This window comes from Macrobrachium nipponense, chromosome 3, assembly GCF_015104395.2.
Source record: "Macrobrachium nipponense isolate FS-2020 chromosome 3, ASM1510439v2, whole genome shotgun sequence".
Lineage (NCBI taxonomy): Eukaryota > Metazoa > Arthropoda > Malacostraca > Decapoda > Palaemonidae > Macrobrachium > Macrobrachium nipponense.
Genome location: NC_087202.1, coordinates 125,107,644 through 125,125,021, shown reverse-complemented (window position 1 = coordinate 125,125,021; position 17,378 = coordinate 125,107,644). Strand labels below are relative to the sequence as shown.

At 44.8% G+C, this 17,378-nt stretch overlaps 2 protein-coding genes across 2 annotated transcripts in view; one reads left to right on the top strand and one right to left on the bottom strand.

The window, feature by feature from the left end:
* The window catches only part of LOC135222279 (uncharacterized), a 90,560-nt gene extending 75,724 nt beyond the window's left edge, over positions 1 to 14,836 (bottom strand). Inside the window, exons 1-3 of the mRNA XM_064260387.1 lie at positions 14,753 to 14,836; positions 2,165 to 2,278; positions 1,171 to 1,333 (exon numbers count right to left, since the gene is read on the bottom strand). Of these exons, the coding sequence (XP_064116457.1) occupies positions 1,171 to 1,333; positions 2,165 to 2,278; positions 14,753 to 14,830 (355 nt within the window). The 5' untranslated portion in view covers positions 14,831 to 14,836. The remainder of the gene's footprint in view (positions 1 to 1,170; positions 1,334 to 2,164; positions 2,279 to 14,752) is intronic.
* Positions 1 to 17,378, top strand: part of LOC135222044 (uncharacterized) — a 261,893-nt gene that overhangs the window by 242,141 nt on the left and 2,374 nt on the right. The gene's annotated exons all lie outside the window — the stretch shown is intronic.

Here is a 17,378-nt window from a genome sequence, read left to right as displayed (position 1 = left end):
AAAAAACTCCTCATTTGATTGGAGGTCTACATCATATCTATATATGGTAGTAATCCCAGGTCTTAACATTAAATATCAAGGGAGAGAACAGCATTTGAAAAAGGGTTATTTTCAGGATAAATCGCCCTGGCGTCACAAAACCGAAGGTCAGAGGTGAAAATCATATGCAGTTTGGAGATGTCCCAAGTCACCTTATTAAGTGGAATGAATATCAAAGTCCTGTCCTTAAAGAATGGCATTAGCCGGCCAGCCCCCTTAATACTTCAATACTAAGAAAGAAAACAGCTTATGTATACAGTACAGGGTTAACTTAATTAGTAGTCAAACGTTCTGTAAGACAGAATTATTTAATCTGTATTACAGGCAGTCCTCGGTTATTGGCGGTCTCGGTTAATGGCGACCTGGTTTTATGGTGCTTGTCTAGCGCCATAAAATCCGCAATTTATAGCGCCATAACAGGCCAAGTTTCACGCCATTAACTGAAACTCTGCGCCTAACCTGCCAAGTTTTGGTTAATGGCGGTTTCCGCTTCTCAGCACCCCATTGAGAACGGAACCCCTCCAATAACCAGGGAGTGCCTGTAAATATTTGTATAAATATTTTGCTGTTGACATTAATATCAGTATTTTAAAATGAGTAAATCATTGTTATAAGCATTTTAGTAAGTGTATATACTTGGGAGTAACAATTGTAAAACGGTACTCATCTCTTAGATTTTTGGAATGATGGTTTGGAGTGTATTTTTCTTTGAATTGATATTAAATTGTTTTATTATGATAATCTATGCAGTAAAATATTCAAATAGACAGTTATAAGCATTTTAGTTTATGGGGTCCTGGGTATTTGGCAGTTATAGGCCAGATATAACCAATTTTAGAGGGGATTTTGGCATTCTCATGGCAGGTTCTGGAACCTAATAGTAGCATGTAAAAGTGGGGGATCACTGTACATCTTTTGTTACTTGTTTTATAATCTTTTCATTATATCTCACTAATATATTATTGTCTTTTGAAATATGAATTTTGTACCGTTAAGAATGAAAATCAATACAAAATGCAAAATTACATAATCAATAAATTCATTAAAATCATGACATCTATGAAAGAAAACCAACATTTAGTAAAAAGCTGAAGTAATTGTAAATCATAAATACTGTACTATGTACCTCACCTGGAAGGACAGAGCGAAAACTGTCCCGTAAGTGATGAGGAGGAGCTGGAGTTAGCAGCAAACATCGAAGGAACTCTTCACTGGCTGCAGCCTCTACAGCTCTCTTTGTGTCATCATCAAATTCTCTGTCAAGATGACCAACCCTATCTAAACGGCGTTTAATCTTTAGGGAAAAGGAAAGGGCTTTGCAAAGTAAAAACAAAAACGGCCAAATACTGTTAGTTTATGCAAATTAAAAACAAAAACTGCCAAATACTGTTAGTGTACAAGTGGAAGGTATTCAGAAACCTAAAAACTAAATGCCAGTCAAGAATTCAAATAAAAATAAAAGCAAGAAAAAAGCAGAAAATTATGACAAAAGAATAACATCACAAGTTTTCCATCTGGCCATCAACTTTAGTAGTAAAACAGTGCTTGTCGGTATGGTGGTCTGACATGACAAATAACATCAGCAAATAATTTTGTGGCAAAAAGAAAAAGTAAAGTTGCTACAAACTTTAGTTCAGCATTTTCATTAAACATCTGGTATAGTGAAACTTTATAAAAGGTAATACGTAGTGTTTGATAAGAACAGTATACTTTAACTTGAGATACACAGAACAATGTGCTGTTTTCATGACTTATAACATTTTTATAATGCTGGACCCCAGAAAATATAATCATGCTACATGTATCATAAGAGTAAACTTAGCTATTTGTTGTCAGCTCTGTCAATTGTCAAATCTATACTCATCACTGTAGTAACTCCTTACTTTTCTGTATGCTTTTAGCTTTACATCTGTACCTTTATGTTTCTCCCTAACTAGCAGTCCCATTACTTGAGCTTCACCTTGCTCTAATATCTCAACATTTAAGATAATGATGATAATTGAAAATAAACACTACTGTCCTAATTTTCTTTCTAGGTTGTCCACTTGTCACGAAACAATAGGTTCTATTTAAAAAGATAGAAAAAAAAAAGAAATGCCACACCATTTCTGAGTTTATTTCTTACCTCTTTAGGCAAATTGCAAGACAAATGAGACAAAACTGCCATATGTAAAGACGACATTCCTGGGGTTTCCCTTAAAAGCTGCATTACAGTTTCTATTTCACTCTTCCCCCTCTCCTGTTAATACAAAAGAAATAAATAAGTTTTTTACATTCAAACCATACAAACTAGTCAATTAGATCATGTGATATCATAGTGCAAGCTTTATTCAAATCATCTTCTGATTAAATGTGACAAATTTATTACATTAATTTGTAATTTTCATAACTAACAAACCTGAGGTATTAACAACAGGGAAACCCTTCTAGCTCCAACTGGAAACCAGTAAACAATCAATAAAACTATATGCAAGAGACTAGTGGCATCTGTCCTTAGTCACAAGATAAGTGGGACCACTCACATATCCAGCCGCAACCTTGTGACCTCACTACTTGCTCTTCCAACTAAGATTAAACTGTCAGAGGGTGGTTAGAGGTGGGCCATAAATGCTAAGACCTCAGGTTTGTTAGTTATGAAAATGCAAATTAATTTAATAAATTTGTCATTTGTTCATATACAAAACAAACATTCAGATAGACTTGCTCTTGGTGGGAGCTAAGTAATTAAACTGACAGGAGGTTTGCCACACCTGGTCCTTTACCCGAATAAGAAAAATTCTAAGGAATACAACCTGTATTTCTGTACCTTAGATATATGTATATCTTATGTTCAGCTCCTGGGTTTCAATACCATGTCACAGTTCATTGCATATTTGGAGGATAAGAAGCTATCATTCCAGTAACAAACCAATGTAGCCACTTGTGTAATGAGCTATGCAACTTATTGAGCAGCCACCACCAGACCTATTGGAAAAGCGTCCTAGGACCTATGGGCAATATCTTTCAAGAACAAGTGGAAGGAAGTGAAAGTGGTTTGGCACAGCCATGAACAAGCATTCAAAATTCTAAGAACCGACATATTCTTCTTAAATGCCAATGAGGAGCTTAGTCCTCTAATGTCATGTGCTCTTGCATGCGTGACATTGCCTGAAGGACTGCTGATGTAATTGAATAGGCATTCATGATCTATTCTTGTAGTCCAAACAAGATTGTATTCTTGGACATTTCTTGGCCCAGCATGTGCTAACAAAGAGTCTGCAACAACCCTGTCTAAGATGTCGACTCCTTTTTAGATAAGCACGAAGTTTCCTGACAGGACATAACACCATTTCTTCAGGGTCATTGTCAACAGTCTCCCAAAGAAGGTATGGAAGAGGAGACAAAACTGTCATCATGAATTGAAGGGTTTTGAGTCTTCCCAATGAGCTCTCGAATAAGTTTGAAAAGTTAAGACTTCCAACATCTGGTATGTTTTACATCACAAGATCAACCAAGCAGCGATTACCCTTTTGATGACGCTAAAGCTGGCAAGAAGAAAGCCTTGAGGATTAAGTTTCTATCTGTAGTTTGTTGCAATGGTTCATAGGGTGTTTTAGTAAGAATAGTCAAAACCAAGGTCAAATCCCAACTAGGTGGTTTGAGCTCTCTATGGGAACAGGAATGCTAAAAACTCTTTTTATGACAATTTGTCCAAAATTGCATTTTTCCTAACTATACAAACCTGAGGTCCTTTTACAATAGGAAGGTTACTAGCGGCAGCTGGATAGGTCGTAAGCTTTTGAACAAGGGGTTTGGTAGTTAACTGCTTGTCCGACAGTGCACGCGCCGTGCGACTGGGAGGTGAAGAATCACTTTTGCTTTAGGCCCAAGCAAAAACTGCAGAGTGAGGGGTGGCATGAGGTGGGACTATGTGTAAAAGGACCTCAGGTTTGTATAGTTAGGAAAAATGCAATTTTGGACAAATTGTCATTTGTTCCGACATGGGATACAAACCATTCGGTCCTTTAACAATAGGAAGACTCACTTCTTGGTGGGAGGAATCTGAGTCTTTTGTGAACAGACTGGTGTTCGCCCACCTTGGAATGCCTCCCTGGTCGTAAGAGTGAGGGAGGGATCCAAGCCTCTGTCCGATTGATCGGGGTGTGCACCGAGGATCAATGGTCAGACCTCTGGACCGAGTACTAAGAGAGAGGCAAGCGTATCTCTTTGTACCAGCAAGCAAGAACTTGTTCCTGTTTGCAAGAGGCAACATAAAGTTATGGGTTTGTCTCTTGTTGGCTTCCACTTTCCCCCCCCTTGTTGGGGGGAAGTGGTGGATATTTGCTCCCATCCCTAGTGAAAGGGATAGGATGGGGCTCTGTTGAGTAGCTCACCTGCATCTCGTCCTTATCCAGCAGGGTGACGACCGTGTCCCTCTACCCACAGGTAGAGGGGAAGAAAAAGATGGGAAGAGGAGCCAGTCACACTCTCATTCACTCATCCATTCTTACAGTCCACACAGGACTCGATGCTGTTCACCCCTGAGAGGGGTCTGGGTTCGCTACACAACGTGTTGAGCAGCCACCACAGGTCCCAAGGAAAAAGATCCAAGGACCTGCGGGCAATATCCCGAAGGTAGAAGGAGGTGCATGTGGTCTGGTTGGACAAGACCCCTGCCTTCAGTACCTGCGCCACGGAGAAGTTCTTGCGGAACGCGAGGGAATGTACTTCTTCTAGGTCATCCCGGTGCTAACGAAGAGGCGTCAACACTCAGCCTGGGGTGTCGAGCTTCTTCAGATAGCGCTGTCGCACCCTCACAGTACAAAGCAGCATCTCCTTTGCATCGAAGGCGGTGAAGTCCATTAGGGAGGGGATTGTGAAGGACTCGAACCGATCGTCAGGGACCGAAGGGTTCTGAGTCTTCGCTACGAAGTTCGGTATGAAATCGAGCGTCACGGATCCCCATCCCCTGGATGCTTGACTTCGAAGGAAAAGTCATGCAGTTCCCTCAGAGGAAAAGAAAGGAATAGTCGCATGACCTATTCCTCTTCTCGACTTTGGTGATGTCCAGTACCCATACTGGTCTATCTGTCTGCAGCAAAGTGTCTCGCATTTTCCTATCTCCATGCAGCGAAGTTCTTCTTCTCGGTAGTGGATGGAGTGTGTGTCGATGGTATGGGTACTGTGACAAACCATTAGGACGAAGTAATGATTGATCTGGAACGACCAAACGAAGTCCACAGTGTAGTTCGTAACTGACTCGGGTGCTCTGACAGCTGCCGACTGACTGCGTTCAGTAGAGGAAAGTTGTCCAAGCATCCAAGCAAGTCACGTGACCTTCGCCCTTTAAAGGGTTATGCCGAGAGACCAAACAAATCGTATTTTTGTTTGTCACCGATGCAGGACGGCGAGGTGATGATTCTCTTAAGGCATGTGCCCAACAGGCGAAAGTCAGTTGCCTTCTAGAGACCGAGGTCCCTGATGGCAAGACATCCTCATAGTAGTTGAATCTCAGCTAAGGAGAAACAACACTATGTGGCATTGAAGACGAAGGTGGACAGTGAATGCAACCTACGTCTTCACAGCCGAATCGAGAGAAGGATTCTCAAGATTCTGAACCTGTGCTTACAAATGACTGAAAACGCTAACCACTATTTCATTGCTGTCCGGTGAGGAGTCGTAGTTGCAATGAAAGCGGGGCGTTTTCAGTAATGAAAACACAGGGAAGTACTGCCTGAATAACTGCTTCTCATGGGCTGAACATTTGGAAGTAGCGCTGGCCGGTCGGGGAGTAGGCGATGTCTTCCGATATATCTGTTAATTCGGGGTGAACAATGAACAATTGCACACCTACAAATATGAGATATTTTGAAGACAAACTCAGATGTCTGCAGAAATCATTCCGCATTATTGCAGTGCGATGCAGCGGGAGACTAGTACAGACTTCTGTTACCGTGGGGTAAACAGAAAGATAAAAGAGTCCAAGAGATATCTCTGTTGAAAATTCTCGCAATGTCGAAGGAGATGAAATAGAGCGTCACAGCAGTAGATGGTCATTCACGAATGCGAGAATCCCCGTTAATCAGAGACCCAAGTCCGTGATTGTTGGGCAGAGATACGGTTTGGTAGTCAATCAATGCAGGGGAGAGAGACATAAACGACCGGAGAGCCAGCTGGTACTGAGCTGCTATCGGGCAGTTCAATACACAGTAGCTCTCGCTGGCTTGTCATCCTGAGTTTCCAGGTAATCCATTCCACGAAGGAATGCATTCGGCTAGAACCATCGAGCATAAAAAATACACTCAAGCAAACTGATTCGGTAAATACAAAAGCTGAGTTGGTGTTGTCGTGACAATACCATAAGTATCTAACATCGAAACTGGTAACTCCTGGGAGGTTGCAGGTAGTCCCGAGTTGCAGTTCAATTAAGATACTAGTCGTCTCGGTCACAATCCGTAGAGTTAACTACGGTATACGCCTACACCACGGGCAATTCAACTGCTTAACAGAATCATGTCGCGAGGGTAATATACGTAGTATATTTGTAGGTTTCTGTACAACGACCTCCATCCTAAATTCTTTTCCCTTCGAGGAATGAGAATAAGGATTGGAGATCGACCGCCTTCATTCTCTAGTCAAGAGAGTGAAGGAGAAGTCTTCCCCGAAGGATAGCTTCAATGGTGAACAGAATACCGAAGACAATAGTTCAAGCCAAACTGAATGTTCCCGTCCATTCTTCTCTATTCCAGGGTTGGTCGCCTACTGCGAGATATTCTTCCTTCGGCAGCAGTGCTTCTTCCAAAAGCTAGAAATTCCAGGAATTCGAGCATTCGGCGAGGTTCCCGATTATCGTGGTAATAATTATTGGGATTCTCATCTAGCCCACTCTAGACCGTGGTTTCGCTCAAGTGTTTGGAGATCGTAAAAAAACTCGGACACTCTGAGAGTGCTAGAAATTCCGCAGAATTCTAAGCACTTGGCGAAACCCCCCCCGAATTCGTCAAACAATCATCGGTTGGTGGTCCTCCCGATTCCCATAGAAATCGAGGATGGGGCAGGATCCTTCCTCAACGACGGGGGCTTACGTCAGGTAGGACCCGAAGGTCCCGCCGGTAATGCAGTCCCCAATGTGGGATCCTACAGAGAACTCTCTGCAGGATCCCTCCCCTTTCCCTCGTAGCTGTAAGGAGAGAGGGAATGGGGGAGGAATTGGATACTCGCTCGCCTTCCCAGCGGAACTAGCAGTTGGCGAAGAGAGTAGGAGCAGCCATCACCTTGCGGCGATGGCCTTCCAGAGTCTGGGAAAATGTATTGTCAGGAGAAACGTTTTCCCCGAGGAGGGTTACGAACTCACACTGTAGGTAGGGGTCTGCCGCCACTGTGAACGTCGTCTGGGTGGGGCTAATCGAACCTGACAGGAGAGAGCTGATACCGTCCTCTGACGCACGTAAAATCGCAGCTGTCGCAGTAGAGGAGGAGGAAGTAGCCTTTTCGGTCTGACAGACCTCAGCGAGCCGTCTGGTTCTTGGCTGCACGGCCACCGGCAGGTGTCCGTACACTCAGTACCTCTCGCGAACGAGAGGCAGAGACGGAACCTGGTGTAGCGGCAGAGCCCCTGACACCAGGCGAGGAAGTACCGGTGTTGGCCGGTACTCCTCTGGTCCCGGTAGTCTTCTTCCTTGCAGAAGAAGAGACGGGCCCCGCTCCCGAGGGAGCAGGAGGACCAACAGAAGAACCCCCTGTCCCACCGGAGTGAGACGGGCCCTGAGAAGCTCCCAAGGGAGACTTCTTAGGAGGGGAGGAGGCAGCCTTCTTCTTCCTCGGCTGTGAAGCCTTGGAAGTCGAAGGGGAAGAGGCAGCAGCCGACGAAGACGAAGAAGACGATGACGACACCTTCCTCCTCTTCCTCTTCTTCTTCGTCAGCTTCCTCAGGACAGACGTTAAGTCTGCCATCCAGGGCAGAGCCGGGGCTGCTGTTGCCGAAGCAACAGGGCCCGGACGCACCTGTCCGGACAGACCAACGTCTGGGGCAGCAACACCACGAGCAGGGACGACGTCAGCAGGTGCGGACATCTCAAGTACAGCAGGAACAGCATCGGCAGGTACGGCAGGCGGCACAGGTAGCACAGGAGGTGGGGCAACAGCCAGCGACATCCTGGGTACCGGCGGCAGGTCCAGGGGCGAGCTCTTAGGGCAGTGAAAGTCTGGTCGCGGCAGCACAGCAAACCCGGGCGGCGGCGGCAGCACGCCCCTCCTCGGTACGGCGATTGGACCCTGCACAGCGGCTGTAGGCGACACTGACACCACATGAGGCAAATATAACAGGTGAGGAGGGGCGGCATACCCTGGCCAGATGATGGAGAAGCCCCTGGACACTAGGCACGCCCTGCAGACCCAAAGACGCCCACACCTGACCAAGGTCATCCCTCGTGGCAGAAGCACCTGCGGAAGCAACAGTCGGGTGATTAGGAGGGGTTTCCCCTCGCGCGGGGGGAGGGGGGGGGAGAGCCCCACCCCGAGCGAACGGAAGACCCCGAATACAATTGTACGTCGGGGCACCGAGCGCCCTCCTCCATGCTCGACAGATCGGGCGAGGAGAAGGACCCGGATACCCGCCCCCCCCCCAAGGGGAAGGTGCCATCCGTGGGAGCTGAGCAGGGGGGAGGAGGGGCAGGAGAGAAGACGAAGAATCGGATACCAAGGGAGTCGCGGGAGAGCTTTCCGACGACTTCTTGGCAGGCCTTTGCTTCCCCTACCCCCGCACAGCACCCACTGCACCCATAACTAATACACGGCACGACCCGAGAGCAATCGTGCCCTCGGCACCGAGCGCAAGGGCATAAGGATCAATTCCTGGGTATGAGGGGAATCTTGATCCATAATGAATATTGATGCAATCAATAATAATAATATATGAAAATGAAAAAGAATCCTGCATTTACGATTTCACTTTCACACAAAAAGGGCTCGGGCCGAGAGCATTCGCGCCCTCGGCACCGGGCTCAAGGGGTAAGGATCAATTCCCGGTTATGAACGGAAATATTGATCCATAATGAATATTGATGCAATCAAAATAATATATGAAAATGAAAAAGAATACTGCACTTGCAATTTCACTTTCAGACAAAATAAAAGGTTAAGGATCAATTCCCGGTTATGAGCAGAAAAATTGATCCATAATGAAAATTGATGCAATCAAAATAATATATGAAAATGAAAAAGAATACTGCACTTGCGAATTCCCTTACACACAAAATAAAGGGCTAGTGCCGAGAGCATTCGCGCCCTCGGCACCGAGCGCACAGGGCAAAAATATAAATGAAAAATCAAAGAGTACTGTAATTACAATTTTCACTTTCACCCAAAAATACACGACTCAGCACGAGCTCCTGCCCTCGGCACCGAGCACAAAGGACCTGGGGATTGATCTCAAGAAAACTCAATTTTCCACATTTACCTCCCTCAACCCCGGGCACAGTCGTCGGGTAATAGGAAGAGAGAGGAGGAACTCCGCACGGTCCGTTGCGAAGACCCAGGGCCGCCTCACGCCCAGCCGCCCTGGTCACTCAGGTGAGAACAGCGTCTCTACGCCGGAGAACCAGGTTGGCCTACAGGTTAGCCGTCTGGTGGGCCAGGTAGGAGATGGCCCTACCTCCAGACTGGCACAGTCTCACAAAAGCCGGGTCCCCTTCAGGAGTGATGTTCCCCAAGGAGGCCGCGGCTTTCGACACTGTGAGGGACCACAGGTCGATCCAGGAGACTGCTTGGAATGCTGCCATTGCAGTAGATTCCAAGGCAAGTGCCTCTTGCCGCGAGAACCAGAGGTTCTCCGACAGAAGCTGCTGCAGAGACACCCCCGGAGTTAGCCTAGCTAGCTCTGCGTTAACCTGTTTGGGCGGCAGAGGGACTTCTGAAGGCACGTAGAAGTGCCTCTGTCGCGGTAGAGGTGGGGAAAGGAGCTTGGAAGACCTACCGGACCGAAGCAAACCCTCCTGTCCGGAGACGAGAGCGTCCACTTGGCTCAGTACGCTGTCAGCCAAGGCCAATCGCAGCAGACCTACCGTCATCCTGGGTTCCTTTTTGGGTCCCCAGAATGACTCCAAACCCGATGTGGGCTCGGAAGGTGGGAGCGGCGATCCTTCCCCGAGGTCGTTGTGCTGACGAATCAGCACAATTACCTCTGCAAACGACCTCTGGATCTCAGGAGTGACTGCATCCTGCGGAGACGGACCATCATGCCCGTCCAGCGAGAATGCCTCCCGAGACCCTCCTCCTTCCACAGGAGGAACCACAACAGACCCCTCCTGGTCTCCTCCTGCCACTTGCGCATACGATCTGGTCGGTCCTAGGACTGTGCCAGGTTCGTAGGGCGTCGTGGCGGGATCGCGAGGAGCGCGCCCCTCGCGATCACTCATGATCGCCTTGCTCTTCCACAGTGTGCTGAGGGGGCTGCAGGCGATCACCAACCCGTGGTGGCGATCGAGCGGCTGGACCAAGAACAGCGGCGACGGTTCTGAGCATCAGAAGAGCTGCTGCTGGTCCCCCTCTCCGTCCAGTCACGGTAGGAGCGGCGGTCAGGGGACCAGCAGAGTCCGCTGTCGCAATGGTAGTGAGGCCTGTCTTCACGGCGCATCATGCAGCTTGGACCAGCCGAGGCTGGTTCAGGCGACCAAGGGGACCGCTTCCTCGCCTAAGCCCGCGACCGGTCTGGGACCGTCGCGTCAACCCTGGGTGCCAGCATATCGCCGCGAGAGCGATCGCTGGTCTGGTGGGAGTCGCCTGAGCGACCCCCGCCAGTCTTCCGCTCTGTGCCTGGATCCTGGTGCTGAGCAGACTTGGTTGCCTGGGTCTTGGCTACTCGGTAACTCTCGCGAATGAGAGGCCGAGACGGTACCTGGCGCTGAGGCAGAACCTCTGGCGCCAGGCGAGGAGGTACCGGTGTTAACCGGCGCTCCTCCGGTCCCCGTCTTTTTCCTTGTGGAAGGAGAGACGGGGCCCGTTCCTGAAGGAACAGGAGGATCGGCGTAAGTCCCAACCGTCCCACTCCGGTGGGACGGACCCTTAGAAGTCTCAGGACGAGCCTTCTTATGGGGGGAGGAGGCAACCTTCTTCTTCTTCGGCTGTGGGGCCTTAGAAGTTGAAGGGGAAGTGGCGGCAGATGACGACGACGAAGAAGACAACGACGACACCTTCCTCTTCTTCTTCTTCGTCAGCTTCCTCAGGACCACCGTGAGGTCTTCCATCCAGGACGGAGCCGGGGCAGTTGCCGAAGCAACAGGGCCCGACTGCACCTGTCCGGAAGGACCTGGGGTGGGGGCAGCAACACCACAGGCAGGAACGACGGCGGCAGGAGCTGGTACCAGCACTGGAGCGGCAGCATACTCAGGAACAGGAGGCGGGGCAGGAACCAGCGGCATCCTCTGCACAGGAGGCAGGTCCAGGGGAGAGCTCTTGGGACACCGGAAGTCCGGGGCTTCAGCAAGAGCGGCAAAACCAGGTGGCGGCGTCACAGCGGGCATCATAATCTACGGCAGCGGCACCTGCACAGGAGCTGTCGGGGTCACCGTGGCTACGTGCTGGGTGTACACCAGGTGCGGCGGAGCAGTGTAGCCAGGCGTGGACACCGTCGTGGTAGTCGTGGTGGTCAGGCCGTGGGTTACTGGCATGGCCCCTCTCACCAGGTGACTCAGCAGCCCCTGAACCGTCGGTGTCCCTCGGAGCCCCAGCGAGTACAGGCCCATCCGAGATCGTCCCCTGTGGCAAGCAGATCTGAGGAAGGAAAAGTCAGGTGAGTTAGTGGGAGGGGTCTCGCCTCGAGGGCCCGGGGGGTACAGTTCCCACCCCGAGCGAACGGAGGACCCTGAGTACAACTGGATGTCGGGGTATCTCAGGCCCCCCCTCCACGCTCGACTGATCGAGAGGAGAAGGAGTGAGTAACCTCCCCCGAAGGGGAAGGAGCCATACGAGGGAGCTGAGATGGAGGGAGAAAAGAAGACGTGTCCGTAACCAAGGGCGTAGCTGGAGAACCCTCCGACGACTCCTTGGCCGGCTTCTTCCTCCCCCCATAGCGCTCCCACTGCTCCTCTGACCAAAAAACACATTCATCACATGTCTCGGTGTGAGAGCATTCCCACCCTCTACACTGAGTACAAAATTCATGAGGGTCAACCTCAACAGATATGATCGAAAGGCCCCACACTTACGGCCCTCCACACCAGGGCACAATCTGTGGCTGATGGGGGGGCGAGGGGGGGGTCTCTCTGGCTCTTGAATCTCAAAAATCACAAAATTCACTGTATGATATACAAAAACACACACGTACTTACGTATATCCTTGCACAAATACACACAGTAAAAGAGAAAGAAAAAAGCCTTCAAGCAAACAAAGCATGCAACAAGAAGCGGGCAGAGAGGCGAGCAACACGTCCATCCACCTACGCGGCCGAAAGCAAAGTGACTCCTCTCCTCGCAGTCGAGCGGACCGCCAACTGCCAGACAAGTAGTTAACTACCGAACCCCCTTGTTCGAAGCTTACGACCGGTTCAGCTGCTCCTAAGTACCTTCCTATTGTTAAAGGACCGAGGGTTTATATACGTATCGGAACAAACTGAGTTTGTTATTTGGGTCTGATAGTGCACTAAGAAAATATGAACACTTCAAGAGAATAACTACTGGCTCGTCATCCATAAACATTGTAGCAGCAGTGAGGAACTTGGAGTATCTATTGATAATAAAATATCGATGAAAAATCATGTACTGCATATTGTAAAAACCTGTAACTATCACATTAGAAACATTGCATTTATCAGAAGTTATTTAAACAAAGATACTCTGAAAACAGCAACTTGTAACGCAATACTTTCAAGGCTTGACTACTGCAACGTTACATACTACAGTCTTCCTACCTTCCTACTAGAGCCGTCCGATTAATGAAAGGATTACGTCACTGTAACAAAATAACCCCAGCACTAATCTAATTACATTGGCCCACAGTAAAAGCAAGAATAGAATACAAAAAGGTTCTTACAATCTTTCAAGCACTAAAATATGGGGAACCAACATATCTACGAGACAGCTTAAGTTTCTTTAGACCTGAAATGAATATTGTGGTCAGACATGCAAGTGAAGCATATAGGTTATTTGAACACAGAACAAATTGTAAGAGGTGAGAAAGCATTTCAACATTGCAAATTTAAACAACAAGCAAATTTAAAAAAGAACTAAAGACTCTATACAGAGGGGAACTAGGATACTCTGAGAAAAACACTGAAGACAATCATAACTCTAGTATAAGAACAGCAACTTATATAGAAAACGTACAAGGGCCCGCCACAGAGGGAATCACCCCCGTGGAGGACTGGACATAAAACCAAACAAATGAACTAATGAATGAATAGCTGGACCCAAAGAAATTCTATTGGTTCTGATAGATAGGATGCTACCAACACTACTTGTATATATAACCATCCCATGCATGTCCATGCATCCACATACCCAGGTGTCAGCAGCAGTTATGTGTCTGCTAATGTGCAAACCACTTTTATTCTTCACTTCAGTTTTTGACATTACCCATCACATAAATATCAATGTACAGAATACAACCATAATTTTCAATCCCTAGAAGTTTGGAGGCATATTCTGGAAAATTAAAAACAAATACCCCTCATTTCCCTAAACAGCAAAGCCCCATAGATGAGAAGAAACCATTTTTATGCCTGTTAGAAAGACAGGGGGTCTGTCCCCTCCCAAAGAAAAATGCATTTTTCTAAGTCATGGTAACAGCATTTCAATTGAGCATAATTAATGCAACTGCACTGCATGTAATGTACAACTGTGCCTTATTTTTTCCAAAGCAGTTACACTAATACTTCAAATTATTGCTATTTTTATATATAACATAAAATAAGTCCTTACACAAATTTCTATGGGTGATTTGGTTGCACTGTGTGAGCATATACTATGAAATTCTTCAATGTGTGGCTAAAAGAAGGCAACTGCCTCGGCCTACTACCTTCACGGCCCACGAGTTTACTCCATTACATATAAATGGAACTTGAAAAATTCTGATTTTGACTACAAAGCCCCACTTGGGCCTCATTACCTATCAGTATATACACTAACATCCTAAAGCACTACACATGTACTGTGTATACACTGAGGTAAACTACCCACTACTGTGGCCTCAATTTCTTTCTTCAGTACAGTAATTGTATTGATATTCAGTGCAGTACGGAAATGTACTGCACTTGAAACTGTAATATTATATATACTATACAATTTTTCAGCATGTGTATTTGTGTATATATATACACACTCATTGTGTTAAGGTAAACAACTCACTAACTGACTAACTACTCCTTATCCATTCTCATCACATGTCTGAACCATCTCAAACCTTGATATCTCAACTTATTCTATTTTCCAGGAGATGGACGCAACGTATCTCAGCAACATTCACATCTGTAAGAGAATAATCTCACTGCACCTTGCCTAAGAACCTTAACACTATGTAGTCACACTCTGTCAAATCTGCTGCATTTACCATCATCACTGCACACTTCATTACAATGCTGGTGTAAAATCCCTGGGCCACTTTCCATCTAGACATTCTGGACGATGCCTGATATGCTCAATAAAATACGTACTAGCACTCTTTACAAACCCAAATTTCTATTCCACAAGTGTGCCGATAAAATATTACAAATGATCAGCTTACTTTCTAACTAGTTCTTACCTGAACACCAAGCTTGGCATTAGCATATAACTTGAGAACGTCTTCTCCACAAGTACTTGGTTCTTGTAACATAATCATTGCAGCCTGAAAAGCAAAACATCCACTTATGCAAAACCAAACTCTAAAAGCCATGATACAGTATTCATATAATATAAACCAATATTCCAATAACACCCTAACTACCATCCATTGCTAATGAATAGATGGTACATAGATGCAAAGGGGAGCCATGCAGGGAAGGACCAACTCTTATAGTGGAGCATGGTCATAAAACGTTTAAGAACCACTGAGGTCTAAATAATGCCACTGGACAACTGAAATTGATTGTCAAGTACAGTTTATACTTGAAAAAGAATGCATGCTAAGTTATTTCAGCAAGCAATTGCAACAACAGTCTCCTTGTTTAACCCTTAAAAGGCGAAGGGGTATATTAAAAATCTTCTTCTGTGTGCCAAGGGGTCTCGGAGTGAGCGCGGAAGCGGAAAAAATATTTTTTTTAAAAATCACAGCGCACTTAGTTTTCAAGATTAAGAGTTCATTTTTGGCTCCTTTTTTTGTCATTGCCTGAAGTTTAAATGCAACCATCAGAAATGAAAAAAATTATCATTATCATATATAAATAATGCGATATATGATAGCGCGAAAACAAAATTTCATATATAATTGTATTCAAATCAAGCAAGCTATGTGCAAAACGGTTAAAGGTAAAGAGTTAATCTTTTTTTCGTTGTATTGTACACTAAATTGCGATCATTTTGGTATATAACCCATTGTAAAACGATAAAAGCAACGAGAAAATATTATCACAAAATGATGCATGAATTCGTAACGAGCGGACGTAAACAAATATTTTTTTCAAAAATTCACAATAAATCAAAATATTGTCTAGAGACTTCCAATTTGTTTCAAAATGAAGGCAAATGATTAAATATTACTATACTGTAAGAGTATTAGCTTACAATTGCAGTTTTTGACCATATCTGACGAGTTAAAAGTTGACCAAATGTCGAATTTTTTTATATATTTTTTTACATATATGCAATTATTCCAGAAATTAGAAAAACTACAACCTTCAAATATTTTTCGTTTTATTCTAGATAAAATTGCGCACATTTTCATATATAAAACTCTATGAAATGCCTAATATGAAATGGAGCAAATATTCCGAGAATGCGACATACGCATTTCGGAAATTTGTGGCGGAGAATCCGCGCGCGGAGGGAAGGAAAGTTTTTTTTTTTTTAATTCACCATAAATCTAAATATTGTGCTAGAGACTTTAAATTTGTTTCAAGATGAAGATAAATGACTGAATATTACTAGACTGTAAGAGTTTTAGCTTACAATTGCGTTTTTTGACCATTTCGGTAGTCAAAGTGGATTTTTTCTGTTTATCGTGATTTATATGCAAATATTTCGAAAATGAGAAAAGCTACAACCTTCAATTATTTTTCGTTGTATTCTACATGAAATTGCGCACATTTTCATATATAAAACTTTATGTAACGGCTAATTTAAAATGGTTGCAAAACATTACCAACAATACGCACGTATGATTTTTTTTTGGAAGAGTTACCGGCGCGGACGTAAAGAAAATGTTATTTTTTTCACAAATTCACCATAAATCAAAATATTGTGCTAGAGACTTCCAATTTGTTGCAAAATGAAGGGAAATGATTGAATATTACTAGAATATAAGAGTTTTAGCTTACAATTACATTTTTTGACCATTTTGGTAGAGTCAAAGTTGACCAAAGGTTGAAAATTTGTCACTTATCATTTTTTATATGAAAATATTTCAAAACTGATAAAAGTTACAACCATGGGTTGTTCTTAGTTGTATTGTGCATGAATTCCGCACATTTCCATACCATAAAACTTTCATGTATCGCTAATTTTAAAATGGTGCAAACATTACCACCCAATCGCAACATATAATTTTTTTCGGAAGAGTTACCGTGCGGACGTAAGGAAAAAAAAGTTTTTTTTCATAAATTCACCATAAATCGAAATATTGTGCTAGAGACTTCCAATTTGTTTCAAAATGAAGTTAAATGATTAAATATTACTAAAATATAAGAGTTTTAGCTTATAATTGCGTTTTTCAACCATTTCGGTAGAGTCAAAGTAGACCGAAGGTTGAAATTTTGGCACTTATCGTTATTTATATGAAAATATCTCAAAACTGATAAAAGCTACAATCATGAGTATTTTTTGGTTGTATTCTAAATAAAAATGTGCACATTTTCATATATAATACTCCATGTAACGGCTAATTTAAAATGGTACAAAAATGATGTCAAAGTGACGAAATAATTTTCCGAGATGTGTCCACCGATACTTTTTTTAAGTGTCGGCAAGAAAGAAATTCGCGCTTGCGCGCCTGCAAAACGATTGTAAACAAAACAAAACACCCTTGATCCGTGAACTCCCAGCATCCCCCAAGGCGCGTGATTCAAGAGTTTTTGGCTGATAGGCCTATAATATTTTTCCGCAAATTTTAAAAAAAACTTTTGTATGTCGACGTAAAATACATCCAGTCAGCACCCGAGAGACAAAAAAAATGTCGACGTAAAATACGTCCACTCGGCGTTTAAGGGTTAAGGAAAAACTGTTGTCAAAACAAG